General features: G+C 45.7%; 1 protein-coding gene across 2 annotated transcripts in view; it reads right to left on the bottom strand.

Annotated features, from left to right (window-relative positions):
- The window catches only part of NINJ2 (ninjurin 2), a 49,474-nt gene extending 37,077 nt beyond the window's left edge, over window positions 1–12,397 (bottom strand). The window contains exon 1 of one of the 2 annotated variants that reach the window (XM_075428610.1): window positions 12,261–12,397. In XM_075428610.1, the coding sequence (XP_075284725.1) occupies window positions 12,261–12,293 (33 nt within the window). In that variant the 5' untranslated portion in view covers window positions 12,294–12,397. The remainder of the gene's footprint in view (window positions 1–12,260) is intronic. The other variant, XM_075428611.1, reaches the window with a different exon arrangement.
- Window positions 12,398–14,621: the final 2,224 nt, after the last annotated feature.

Genomic DNA, 14,621 nt, shown 5'->3' with positions numbered 1-14,621 from the left:
CTTTCTGTGCGCTCACTACTGTCTTCTTTTCTGAAACACCCCCCCCCCCCCCCCCAGATTCCAGTCTGCCCCTTTTTTCTTACTCACAGTTTCTCATATCCTGTTTGGGCACCTTGATACTCAGTTTGATGCTGCTGCTGACATGACCAGAGAAGATGGGCAAAAGAAACTTCTTTCCACCTATTAATATGATTATCATGACCAGCGACTCTTAATTTGTATTTATCCCTACCTGACAGGAAGATAAATATTCAGTGAAATCCTTAAGATTGTTTTCCTCAGTTCTTGACCCTGGCACCAAATAGTCTTGTTTTCATTGGGCCTTTTGAAGATGTTTTATCTTGTAATCTACCTTCTGAAGAAGATATTCTCAAAGGATCTATCTTGAAGGCCTTCATCCAGCTACACCTATTACATTTGAATGTAGCTGCAAAGTCTTTCCTCTCCTTCCCTGCCCTCCCTACCTTGATTTCACACATCCTCCTACCTCCTAACACCTCAGGTCCTGCAGCATTTGAGTACAGAATGTGATTTTCCTTCAGCTCGCAAGTATCAACATGTTAGCGTTGATGGTGCACGTAAAGTGCCTTGGGCAAAAGGCACACCGAATGCTACTTGATAGCAGATACAATATTCCCACAGTTTTGGGGCCACCGAATATTACCTACAGCACAACCAAGAGGAGTCAGAGTCCTACCTGCCCTTCACAATGCACCAGAAGAGAAGAGGGCCTTCAAAGGACGTAGATCCTCCCATACAAAGATTGTGATCAGTAAATCACAGCCTTCCCTTAGCCTGTGTACTTTGCTGGTCCTAAGACAAACCTCCCACAAGTGTGCTCTCATTTCTGCTGAATCAGCCTTAAAATTACACCCACTGAGCGGATGACAACAAATAAAGCAGTACTTCGGCATGTGCAGGTTACCAGTGCATCATGCATATGGAAATGGCCGATACAGCTGAAGGAGTGAGTTAGCTAGACGCTGCCCCTCGTTGCTCAGACAGGTTGAGAACAGCGCTAGAGACAGTGTCTTCTGACTGGAGGATAGCCACCGGGAACGGGGTCTTTTCAGACTGCTCCAGCCAGGTCTGCAACGGTATATACCCACGGTGTACTTCATCAACAGATTTATCAAGTCCGCGGACGTACATGGTGAATTGTACAAGTCTCATGGCAAAGCTCAGTGCAGCTTGCCCTTGCATAACTCTTTTGAGGTCTAGTTGGCTGAACTTTACTTTTTGTAAGGCATTTGATAATATGTAAAGTAAAAAAAAAAAACAGGAGGAATATAAAAAATTATGTTGGGCACACAAATAACAGACAGAGTGGGCTCCTAGCTGAGAAACAAGTTCTCATCAGATAGGAAAAAACAGGGAGGGGAACAAAGGAAGAAAACAACTGGTTTTGGATCAGAATAAAGAGGGATGTATTGTTATCATTTGCAGCCACAGAGCGATGCATCTTTTTATCTTTTAGCTATTCTTGGCTGTTGGCGGCTATGGGGACACCTTTCCCTGCAGCTGGCCAAGCATCTGAGTCAGTCGCTCCCCCAGGAGAGATAAAGTCCCTGTTTGTGCCTTGTGCGAGCCAGGCAGCAGGAAGCGCGTCAGAAGGACCCTGCCCCACCCTGGATGTAAACACCTGAGTTCACCACCACGCTGCCCTGCATCGGAACCCTGAGACCGTTCCCCCTCCTGGGGAACCCAAAGAGAACTGCTGTTTCGCCATGCCCCCAAAAAGTGAACGCCGTTAGGCTGACCTCGTTCAGGAACTGAGGGTGGTGCCTGGAGGCTTGTGGCTGAAGGGAGCGCAGAGGGGGTTGGAAACGAATCAAAGGGCTACTCAGCTCAGCATCGCTAACCAAAAGTGAACCTAATTAGTAGCCACCAATTAGTTGCCATCTGCTCTTGAGTTGCCTGTCTGAGCCTGGTCAAATCTCTGTATAAAGATACAGATCTACAGCATGCCTGCGACGCCGTCCACATCAGAGATGGCTTTCCTTATCTCTTTTTTTTCATAGTCTCAGCAGAATAATTGAGCATTAGATCAGCTCAGAGATGAAACACACCTCTTGCTAGACTTAGTAGCTCAGGCTAGGATGAAATGGGGAGCTCTGTCTTCTCTGGTTTCTGGGGACAGAGACCTCCAGGATTCTCAGTATCCGTTCCTCCCATTTGGCTTGCTAGCATTCATGATCTACCATTTTGTGGACCGCACACGGCTGGAGCTCTCTTCTGGGGCTGCATTCATCTTTTTTTTTCTCTTCTTCGTGATTTGCTTTCTAAATTTAAGTAGTTGGGTTTTGGTGTGTTTGTTTTTTTCTTGTTTACCTTTTTTTCCTTTTTTTCTCTTTTTATCTTTTTTTCTTTTCTTTTTTTTTTTTTCCTTCTTTTTCAGGGATGCTGAAGATATTGCCTTCTCTGTGCATGTGTTAGCTTTTTTTATTTTGGTAGGCCGGTATCGCTTTCCCCCAGATCTGTGTAGCTGCACCTGGGTATGAGTAGTTTTCTCCCTCAAATTCTGTTGCACCCTGGCTCCTCATCTGAGAAGAGGGAAGAGGGGCTTTTATTGTGCTGGTGGACTTTGCCCATCCCTCTCCAAATCTGAACAGGCCAGCATTATTTCACAAGTGCTAAATCCACTCACAATGGTTTTAAATGGTTGAGCTGCTGAGCCAGCTGAACAGCAAACACCAGAGGGGAAACCACATTTTGTGAGCGCTTCAGATTCCTTCAGACTGTACGTGAAGCCATTAAGAGCAAACTAAAAGACCTTTGACACAACTGCCTTCAGCAACTTTTTCACAGCCACATGCCAAAAATGGGGGCTGGCTGAGGAATTGGTCCAGAATCAGCTCCTAAGAATCTAGCACATGAAGATGAAGATGGAGTTCAAATATGCTTCTGTTAAAAGGGAGGAAACCAGCAGCATATTTTATTTTTTTGTAGCGTATTAATCCTTTGCTGGATGTCTCTCTGACTGTGTGGATTGCCAGTCAAGGTTTCATCATGGACAAAAGATGAAAAAAATCCAGGTGCTTATGTTATGCAGGAATTTTTTTTTCATTATATTTGTGTTTATATCTGTTTTCCTTATTCTTTACATCTAAGGTAAGAAGAACCCAGATTGTATATCTCATGGTCTTCTGATCATCCCAGAAGAACTAGATCTTCAGCTAGCACGGCCAGCCAAGAAATATCCAAGAATGCAAACAATTATCCCATTGCAATAAGATGGACGAAGGCCCATCTAAAGGAGCTGCTATTTCTGTCTCTGTCCAGACTTGTGAAGACAGGGGATTTAATTCTTCCTTAGAAGACATAATTGCATATTCCCTAAGCAAGTTCTTTCACAATGATCTGGGTTAGCTTAGACACTCAGTAATGGAGGTTGCCTAGCCTAGACAATCTTGATAGAGTGATTACTTTGAGCAATTGCATTGAGGCAGCAATAATAATTGATGGTGGTGACGAGGCTGAACCTCCCCTCTTCAGCACTTCAGCTACAGTCAGCAAAAAATGTGTGGCCACAGCCTGAAATCACATAGGGACATGCAGAAACATTTCATCTTGAATCAGCTAAAAAAAGGTGCAAACTTGAAGTCAAATTGTTGCATCAGGAACCTGTATGGTCATTCTGAGTCAGAATTTATGTTTAATATCATTTAGCTTGTTTCACCTTGGCTTTGGTGTTTGCTTCCCACACCAACGTGGTTGAGCATGACTTTAGCTCCACCAAGAAAGACGTGCAAACACAGCTGTGTGCCTGAACTTTTGAAAGTGTGTCGAAATTTGTTTCCAGTTGATGTTGAAGTTACATTCAGCAGGCAAGGAATTGTTTTTGTTCTGTTACTGACAGCTTCAGTTAGAGTTCTTCTTCATGCTGTGTGAAGTAGCAGAGTGGTCTCTGACGACTAAATAAGAAAAACCTTAACAATGTCTTGAAAAAATAAAGGAGATTAAGAATTTAGCTAGTGAGAAGTAGAGATGAAACCACGGAACACGCTGCTGCTGCATGGCCATCCACCCATCCAAACAGAGATGCTCAGTCTTTCCTTCCTGCTTCTGTCACTTCTTACTTATGTGTCCTTGAGTACATCAGTGGTCAGTTAACTGTCTCTGCCTCGGCTTAACAGCTGTAAAATAGGCAGGAAAATACCTCTTGCTCCACGTGGGGACTGTGAAATTAAATGCGCTGATATTTATAAAATGCTTGGAGAACCAGGGACAGCAGAACTTGGTTCTCACAGAAGTCCTGTGAGAGTACAAAGTATTGCTGTGTTGTTATTTTCTGCAGATACATTCCTTCAGTAAAACATAGGCTACAGAAGAATGGTTGGTTGCCTTTTGGCTCTTGTTAGATTGGCAGGAGCAGTTATTATTCTCACATGTCTAAGGTCTGCGGTGAATTTGGGGCTGTTTTTTAATCCCCCAAAATATCATTTCGAGTTGTGTGAGTGCAAAGAGAAAACTCCTGCAACTATGCATAAATATTTGCAAAAATTAAAAACCTAAAGAGAAAAAAAAGAGCCCAAGCAATCCACAAACCAGTACATCATCTCATTTTCTTGTTCTCATTTCTCTAAACCTGCTGACAGGATTCCCCCAGAATTTCCAGCACTCGCTGAACCTTGACCTAAGCAGCTTCACGAGAAATTTCTTCCCCAAGGGTTATTTTGGATAGAAAGGTCTAAGATCCTGAGTATAATAGTTTTCACAGCTGTAATTATGGAGTCACACATCTGATTCATGTAATTTGACAAGGAATTATAACTGGCCTGGTTTAAAGGAGTGTGGCAAGGTGTATGGTAGCTGGTGATGTGAATCTTGCAGCATCTGCAGATGGGCTCTTCCATCATCCTGGTGTCCAATTCAAATGTTTCTGTTACATGTTTACATACCTGGGGCAGTCTAGATTACAATATTCTTGTTTTCCCTTTTCTCAGAGAGAGTTTTATAAACATTTGACTCACAAGCCAGGCATGGGGAAATGGCAGCGAAAATGCCCATGCACCCTTTTGTACTTGGAGAAGCTCACACTTCTGTGTGTGGTTATTGTATGCAGGCAGCATTGCCCACTTTTGGTTCTCAGAAGAGAAACATAACAAATGAACAGATGTTTTTCATGAAGGGCGAAGAAACAACAATTTGGGCCTCAGGCTTCCATTTTTGGTGGCTAAATGAGCAGAGGTGCTGTATGTGTTTGTTGGCTGAAGGCGAACAGCGAAGCAAGAGCGTGGTTCAGCTCTCGGGCATAGGCTGGAATCACAGAATCACAGAATGACAGAATGTTTGGGGTTGGAAGGGCCCTCTGTGGGTCACCCAGTCCAACCCCCTGCCGAAGCAGGGTCACCCAGAGCAGGGGGCACAGGACCTTGTCCAGGCGGGTCTGGAATATCTCCAGAGAAGGAGACTCCACAACCTCCCTGGGCAGCCTGTGCCAGGGCTCCGTCACCCTCAGAGGGAAGAAGTTCTTCCTCGTGTTCAGCTGGAACTTCCTCTGCTTCAGTTTGTGCCCATTGCCCCTTGTCCTGTCGCTGGGCACCACTGAAAAGAGTAAAGCTGAGGGAGGCAACTTTTTGACAAAAGACACAAAAATTGATTCAACTGTGGTTTAGCTGGTACTTTGTCTTGCAGAGGACTCCCACTCCCAAAGGTGTCTCAGTGGGAGGTTTTGCCGTTGGCCAGCCAGGAGAACTGTGTGTTGCTACCACCATAGCCAGGTTTATGATTACTCACTGAATCAAACCCACTCCCTGTGTGCTCCAGCCTGCAAGGTGCAAGCGTGGGTGCGATGCATCTGTATCTCACCGTGTGGAAGAGGCGCGTGGCGAGAGATGGTGCCGCTAAAGTCTGCGGCTGAGGAGGAACCGGTGGAAGGAGCGGGAGGGAGTCCTGCCGGTGGCTGATGCGCGGGCGCTGTGAGCCGGCCAGGCCAAGCCGGCAGTGCAGCATGGCGCAGCGGGAGGGTTGTCCTGGGACAGTCCGGTGCAGAGGCTGGCTGACCTTGTTCTCCAAACGGGGTGTAGCCGCGCTGGCTCGCTGCCGAGCTCAGTGTGGCGTGAGGCGCCTGCCGTGCAAAGCCCCGAGCGTCCCCTCGGCCCGCGGTGCTGCGCAGGCGCCATCTTGTCACCCCAGGCCCTGTGCCACTTCTGCCCCTTCCCGCTCCCGCAGGGACACCCCACGCCTCCTGGGCCTTGCTCCGTCTCTGCTCTTCCTGCTTCTGTGGTACGGGGTTTATCAAGCAGGCACAGAAATCTGTTATTACTAATAAGATTTTGTAGCTGCCAGCCTCTGGGGTCGTGTCCCCTTACCTCAGGGGAGGTGGCAGCACCCCCCGACCCAAGCGACTGCCTGCTTAGGATCATAGAATCATCATTATTCCCTCCCAGTCTGCTCTTTGGAAACACCCGGGCTACTTCAGATTACTTTTGCACAGCCCGTTTCCCCTCGCTTGCAACTTTGACCGTTTCTAGCTGCGACCTGAGCTCCGGCTCTGCGGTGGTTGTCAGACATGGAGGCGAGGTGCTGTGTGCTCCGGGCTGCCACGAACCAACCCTACCAGGCAGTGGGGGAAAATGCCCCACGATTTACTGTTATGGCAGCCCCGGCTCTGAGTGAAACTCATGTATCTAGTGCCACGTGTTGGAGACCAGCACGCATCGTCGCTGTTGGACCTGTGTGCCGGTGCAGACAGGGCTTCTGGTGGAGCCCGCGGAGGGCTGGGTATCCCTCATCCCTGCGAGGCCGAAGAGGCAGCACCGCTCGTAGGGCAGCTTCACCCTCTGCCGCCACGGGCCCAGGGTCTGAGTGCTCTGCAGTGTCCTCTGGCAGCGTGGCCTCTTTTCTGTGATTTATAGCACTGGCAGGAAACTTATTAGCTCCATCAGAGGAAACGACTGCTCTAACAGCATGTCCTTGCCTTTTTCTTTCTGTTGCAGACTTATCTTAATCCTACTGTAACCCTAAACCCAGTGGAAGAGTCCTATTTAACAACAGTGTCTTGTACTCTTCGTTCAGCTCCCTGAACCAGCTTCACCAGGGTCAAATGAATGGCACAGGTGGCAGAGCGCACCCCTGGGAGTGGTGAGTGGGATCCTGTCTGAGGGGCTCTAGCAATTGGGTTAGTTTGGTTAAAAACACAGTGAGGTAAGTTCCTCAAAGTCTTTATGGCTGAGTTGCACACACCATACAGGAATGGCTCTTCCTGAAGCACTTGTCATTTTCTTTGTGAAAGGCTCTTTCTCTCTCTCAGTGCAGACTGTCTTTATCCAGGCCCAAATTACAGAACCCAAATAACGCTGCTGAAGCCCCCTGGGGCAGGGACACTGCTCGGTTGGCAATATTAGACTGCCACCATGCTAGGAAATCGCTGAAGGAGAGTAAAGGTCCTATGGCACCAGAAAGCACAAGCTGGTGTTGCTGCAGAAGCAGGCAAATACGTGCCCGAGCCCAGAACTTGTAAGCGTATCACAGCCTCAAGGCACAAGTTAGAGCCACAAAAAAACCCACAAAATCAAAAGTCTAACCCAGTTGTGAATACAGTCCCTGCATTAGGGGACCTAATAAATGCTTATAAATATCTGAAGGGTGGGTGTCAGGAGGATGGGGCCAAGCTCTTTTCAGTGGTGCCCAGCGACAGGACAAGGGGCAATAGGCACAAACTGAAGCAGAGGAAGTTCCAGCTGAACATGAGGAAGAACTTCTTCCCTCTGAGGGTGACGGAGCCCTGGAACAGGCTGCCCAGGGAGGCTGTGGAGTCTCCTTCTCTGGAGATATTCCAGACCTGCCTGGACAAGGTCCTGTGCAGCCTGCTGTAGGTGACCCTGCTTCGGCAGGGGGGTTGGACTGGGTGACCCACAGAGGTCCCTTCCAACCCCTACCATTCTGTGATTCTGTGATTCTGTGATTCTCCTCATCAGGCCTAGACTGGAAGTGGGAGGTGGGAGGTGGGATTTACAGTGGTGAGTGGGACTTTCCATTTGTTTTGTGGGCATTTTGGAGAAGTCCCCACTGTCAGGCCTATAGCTAACGGTCTAAAATCTTGCTGCTCTAGATCTGGTCAAAAACTGAGCACTGGAAATAAACTATCCACTTATTCAAAACTTTATTTTCCTTGCAAGTTGCTTATAAACCTGTCTTTATTTCCACAGATGTATTTTGCATTCAATGTATTCACCAAACAGCTCCTGCCAAAAAAATTCAGTATAGGATCTGTTTTCCAGAGTGATTATTTTATCTGTTTACTCTTTTTACTTTTAATGCATGAGTGATTCCCTAAATGGTGAGGTATTATATCTGCTTCTTATCCCAGAGGAGTGTAAATTTTTTTTTTATCAAAAGCGTAAGAAACTATAAAAAGAAAGATGCAACATAGAATATATAGGCTGTTTTGCAATATGAATATGGATGACATTCATCAGGCGCATGTCCCTTCAACTGCTATTTATACAGAACACCCGTTTGTGAATAAGAAAATGTAGAAATACAAACCTAATAAAGCTCCAGAGCCCCTTAGTATCAGCCCCAATCCTTGCTCTGTTCTGCAGTATTCCTCTCGGGCTCTGACAGGCTTAGCCATGGCAATACTGTGTGAGCGTTACTGATCTCACAGCTGCCCGCAGACTTTCCCCTGGTTAAAGCCGCCGGGGTGGGAGTGGTGGAACGGATGTCGCCTCAGTCGCTCCCGTTCGAAGTCTGGTACGTTAGCTTAAGTCACCGATGAAACAGGGTTGTGTTAAGATGCCAGATCGTGAACTGCAGCAGCTGAGGTACACAGCTAAACAGATTTAACGGGTCTTTTGCTGCTGAAAAGAAAGATCCTGTATGGCTCCCTCTTCCTCTCTTTCCGCTGCAAATCTCTATGGAAGGGTTGGAGGCGAGAATCAGGGGGAATAATAGCCTAAAGAAGTGTAGATAAATCAGCTAGAGTGTGACTATCAAAGCCATACTTCTATTCTGATTTATAAACATTTCTATTCTGATTTATAAACGTTTCTATTCTGATTTATAAACATTTGTTTCCTGAAGTGAAAATAAATTGGTGATGGCATCTTGTTGGGTTGTTTTATTTGTTTCTATCCCAAACACATTTTTCTGATCCCAGCTATCTCAGCTGTTCTGTCTCCTCTGATCCCAGCTACCTCAGAATGTACTCTGTTCTGTCTCCTCGGGTTACTGGGCTGCCTGCACGGTTTCTTGTCAATGGCAGACACTTAATAAGGGAAGGTGAAAGTTTCACTTGGAAGGCACAAATAGAGACGTCTGGGAAGAAAAATGCATCATTCAAATTAATTCAGGTTAAAGTTTTATCTTTTAATAGCTAAAATAATCTTTTTAATTAAAACATTTGAATTCAAGTTTTGTCTTTTGTCTTAGCACTCGGCTGGCTGGCACAGATCTGGTGAGGCTGCTCTACAGCCTTGTGGCACTTTTTTCCATTTTAGCACCATTTCCTATTAGCATCTTTCTGTGCACAGTGTGAGGTTTTGTTAGTCTTCCTAGAAGTCAGAACTGGAAAACAGACTCCTTTGAAACACACAGAACAAGAGAATTTTTGTAAGGGAGAAAGTGGATTAATGGGATATACCACTTGCTGCTAAAAAGCAGTCATAGGTCTCACTTATGGACAGTTGGCATACAACTTCTCCAATGCAAGATACCACTTGCAGTCTGGTCAGCAATCGTGCCATTGGCTGTAGGAAACTGAAAAGGCTATTTATTTTATCCTGCTATTGGCTTACGGGATTTGAAAGTACCTTTTTTTGCTTGCATAACTGTAAATATTGTTAGTGGACCTCCCAACCTCTTCTCAATGCTTCCTCCAATATTTGACTTTCTGACCTGCTCCAGGAGATGGCAGATTCCGCAGGCTGATGACATGCTGGGTGAGGGAGTGTCTCCTGTTATGGAGGCTTTTAATTTTGCTGAGTGAGCTCCTGTTTTCATGCTTTAGGATGAGCAAAAAAGTTGGGGGATGATCAGTTCTCCTTAGCGCCTTCTTAAACCTTGATTGCCTCCTCTCCTACGCTAGGCCAGAGGCTCATGTTGTTCTCATTCTCTTGTTACCTGTCTAGCCTGGCCATGTAAATGCTGTATAAGAAATGCTGGTAGGTACTGTGCAACTGCTTCAGGCACAGGACCCTCTCTCTATAAATAAAAATTCCTACTTCTGCATTGTATCGTAGTTAACTTTCAGAACTGCTCCTGTTCCTCTAGCCAGGAGCTCCTTGAGGAGGAGTGAGTCATGCATTACCACCCCAGAGCGTGCAGTGCACATTCCCACAAGCTCTTCATAAACCCACAGCTGGAAACTTCCAAGAAGACACCTGCTCTGCATTCAGTGCCCAGAGCAGGGACTCAAAAGAGGCTTTAAAATATACTTTCAGCTGAAAGACTTCTTTTTTTTTTTCTCTGCTGCTGATCACTCCTTTCCTCACCTCACACTTCTCAAGTCACGCCATCGCCAGGACCCTCTACTTGTCGCAGCTACGTGGTCGTATGTAATGCTCTTTCCCTCCCCTGCCAGCACTGTGTATTTCCTCATCGTAAGCATGCAGAAACCTGTGTGCATTCACCTATATTTTGTACTGTCTGATGGCTTCGTGAGATCCCTATGAGGTGTCACAAAGAAATCTCTGTAGCATGATGTTTTTTGTGGCAACCTGTGCAGAGGTGCATGGAAAAACTCCACGCTTTCCTGCTCTAGAAACAGATAGGTATGCTCTTTTCAACTTTGTAACTCAAGGAACTTTTGACCTTCTGGGCTTATTTATTTGAGTATTGTAAATGTTGAAGACGCTGAGGATCACTTTTGGCTCTTCACTTAACCTCAAGGTGTATTGAAAGAGAAAAATCTAAATGCCAGATTTTTCAAAAGCTTATGAGCATTTTAAATGGTGAAGCTCATTTCTTCATCTATGAAACCTGAGCTTCAAACCCACGATAGACCTGAATCTTTCCACTGGGTAGAATTATTTCATATACAAGGAGTTAATTTGACTTGTTATTTAGCATAATTTTCTTGCACTCTTTGGCTGTAGTTCCTGGCTTACTGAATTCTACATTTTTCACCTTATTATCTGGTTCTACTACATTTTTCACCTTATTATCTGGTTCTAGGAAAGTCTAACCTCTCTCTTCCTCAGTCCTAAATAGAGTACATTTTCATCGTCACAGCTACCTGTGTATCCTCCTCAGTTATCGTGTCTCTTATCTGAGCATAATTGTTCCCACGTCTTAAAAAAACTGCTCTGCACCTCATATCTCAGTGGAGATACGTTCTGCAGGATCAGGGATTGTTGGTCCTTCTTTCTAATTAGGGATAATTGTCCTGATTATTTCCAAGGGCACAAATCTTTCCATTTTAGTTTCTTTGACAGGGACCAAAGAAACGAAAATTGAGACGCCAGATAGACTTCCCCACTTTCAAGTCTAAGGATGGTGAAGACCATTACAGGCAGAAAAATCAGCTGCAGAATTTGGACCCTGCTGCCAACCTCCTCATGGCTGGAAGCTGTGCCCTGGGCAATGCTTCGTATTCTTCCGTTCTCCAGAGCTGTTTGAAGTGCAGATCTGGACTTGAACTTGTGAAGTATGACGGGTATTTGTGATCTGGGCTTTTGATTCCATTTCTTCTCTAATAGTTTCATTTTCCAAACCCTTGAGTAGTTGCCCTTTCCTAGAACACACGCTGAGCACAAGAAACACCCTTCTTTAAAAACACAAACACTCAGAAGAGGAACACAGAGAACTGAAAGAGCTTCACCAAGAAGTTTTCTTTCTCTGTAAATCCTACATAGGAAACCCTGGCCTCTGCGCTCCCTCAGCATTTGCTGTATTTATTTCTTTTCCTCCTCTCCAGATTACGAGCTCTTTCTGCCAAACAGAGAAAGGCTTTGTGAGATGAGGAACAGCTCAGATTTTTGCAGCTTGTGAAGTTTGTGCTGCCTCCTTCTGCGAGCTGAAGGCTACCTTCTGCCCCTCCTGCCCCCCAAAAGCAGCTTCTTTCAGTAACGCTCCTTTTCTTACCCTCACTCTTTCGGAAAAAGGGTCATAACAGCTCCTGGCAGAACAGGACAGAGATCCTGACGCTAGCTTTTCATCAAAGGGGAACAGAGGAAAAAGCAGCACCGAGCTTCAGGCGAAATTGGCTGACAAAGCTGAGGAGCGAATGCTAGGAGAGGGGGATATTTCCCCCAAAGCAGGGATCTTCCCTGCAGCTTCTCCCTCCCATGGGCATTTCCCCAAGATGAACTCACTTGAAGATTGATGCTCTCCCCTTCCGAGGCCATCCTTTTGTCCCCAGGTCTTTTCCTCTGCACGGAGCGGGGCACTCTGCGCTGCCGGAGACTCTCTCTTCGCTGGACCGGGACGCGCAGCTGCTGGAACAGACCTGCTATTCATCTGCCGGCGGCCGGCCGCCCGCCTTGGCATCAGCTGGGGGGCGAGCGAGGGGGTGGCACGCCGATTCCTCATTGTCCAGGCAGTCCGTGGAACAAGCGTCCCTCTTAGACTTTCCGTGGCAGTTGTGTTCATTACGTGTCTGTGCTACCTCGCCGAGGCCAGCTGAGCCTGGTGAGCTCACTTGGGCTGGGGCGCGGCGATGCAGCCAGCGTACCAAGAGGCTCCTGGCATGGGCTGTGCAGCCGCAGCAGCGGTCCCCATCGCTCCCGCTCTCACCAGCACGCAGCAGAGCGTACGGATGGAACGCTAACGGTTGGAGAGTTCAGGTGCAGAAAGCTGTGCCTGCTAGCTGCTGCTGCAAAGATATTGTTGCATCTCAGATAAAATTTCCGCTTTACTCTCTTCGTAGTCCCTTCTTCTCATTTTTCTCCCCAGCCTAAATGCCCTTGCTTTCCCCTCCTCAACACTTTTTTTTAGCTGAATTTGATATCTCTGGTCTTAAGTGAAATTAAATCTTGCTTTTTGCTTAAGTTAAAAGCAGCTATGAATGACACTGGAATGGAAATGTACGCAGTCAGAATCGAGTCACAGTGGAGAATAATACATTGTAATTATCAAGTGGGATTCTCAGGTGGAAAAATCAGCGTAATTCTCTAGATTTTAGAGAAACTCTGCTACTCTGTACTACCTGCAGATCAGGTAGGCATGTTTGGCTTTTGGAGGACAATTTCCGTAGCTACAGTAGCATAGAAAATTTATGGTAAGTAATATATTCTGTTTAAACAGTTTAGTCAAATGCATGCTGTAGAACTCCAGCCTGGCTAAAAGTGCTGACAAGTGTGTCAGTAGATGATCCTGTCGCATTGATGCTTCCCAGCAAAAGGCCTCACTTTGCAATGAAAATACCAGGGCTTAGTACTGCAAGTTCATTTCAAAGTGCTGATGAGTTTAGCCTCTCTGCATTCCTCTCAAACAGCTTTTTCTTCCTTTTAACTTATAGCTGCATAAGCTGAAGCAGAGAGATGCATTTGGGGACGGACTAATGTCACAGAGGAAAGCAGGGCTAGGCTACTGCTCATTTCACCCTTAGGGCTCGGCCTGAGGCTGAAAGACCCTCAGAAACCATGAGGCTGATTCTACAAGCAAAAGCCACCCTCATGGTTCCTGTTTCTGAATGAGAATTAAAACCCCCTGTGTCTCGTTATCTCTGAAGTGATTGAACCCTACAGGGAAATGGAGGTGAGGGGAAGGAAGCCACTCATGGCTACTCTTCAGCACTTGTTGGCTTTTTTTTTGTTTGTTTTTAAACCTAGGGAGTATTTAAACCAAAATGCAGCCATCTGCTGCTGCTGTTGACTTGCTCTCCTGATGGGAATCTGTATGTAACTAAACATTCCCTGTAAGTATACTATTGCACAGATGTTAATATAGAAAATTACCTGTGTAAATTTACTTTTCTTAGTTTAGCCTATAAAAAGATGCTATGGTTGATCAGTTTATAAGTAAATATTGTTTATTAATAGATAACTTACGCTGGGTGGGTGTTCACTGTGTTTGTTGAAGCACTCCTGGGAGTTAAAAGGAGTTCATGTTGTGCGAGTCCTTTGTGAACAGGCTTCCTGCAAATGACCCATGAAGTCTGGCCAAAGTTTTTTGAGTTCCTATATGTGCCATAAGCGTAAAAACAAGTCCAAAATATCTTCTAGTGGTCAGACAGGAATGAAGTATCTATCACTTTATTTAGTAGATAAACAAATATCACCAGTGTATAAATTTCAGACAAGATTGCATGGTATATATAACAATGTGCCTTTTTAAAACTATTTTTTCTTAGTGTATCTTAATGCTATGTTAGGGGCTTTTTTTTTCGCACTCTCTCCAGAGAGGTATTGCGAAGAGTAATGATCTTGCACTATGGTCTCAGAATACCTACAGAAATCTTACAGTAACCCTCGTGTCCTTGCAGACACTTCAATCAAACCAGGTTTCCAGTGCCCTCTCCCAGGACAGCATGAAAGAGTCTTTCTGCAAAGCGTTTTAGTAGCGAAGGCTGTATCAGCCTCCCTTGAAGTGTCTGGAGCCAAACACATTAGAATGAGAAAACTTCAAACCATAAAATTTCTCTTGGAAATTATTTGTCTATGTCATTAACAGTAAAGCTAAGAGCCAAAAAAAAACAGGAGAAGAGAGAGGAGTGGGTTTATTTTAACTGGAAT

This window comes from Opisthocomus hoazin, chromosome 8 (genome assembly GCF_030867145.1).
Source record: "Opisthocomus hoazin isolate bOpiHoa1 chromosome 8, bOpiHoa1.hap1, whole genome shotgun sequence".
In the NCBI taxonomy this organism is placed as follows: domain Eukaryota; kingdom Metazoa; phylum Chordata; class Aves; order Opisthocomiformes; family Opisthocomidae; genus Opisthocomus; species Opisthocomus hoazin.
Note: the sequence above shows the minus strand (reverse complement) of the source record. Positions and strands in the feature narration are given on the sequence as shown.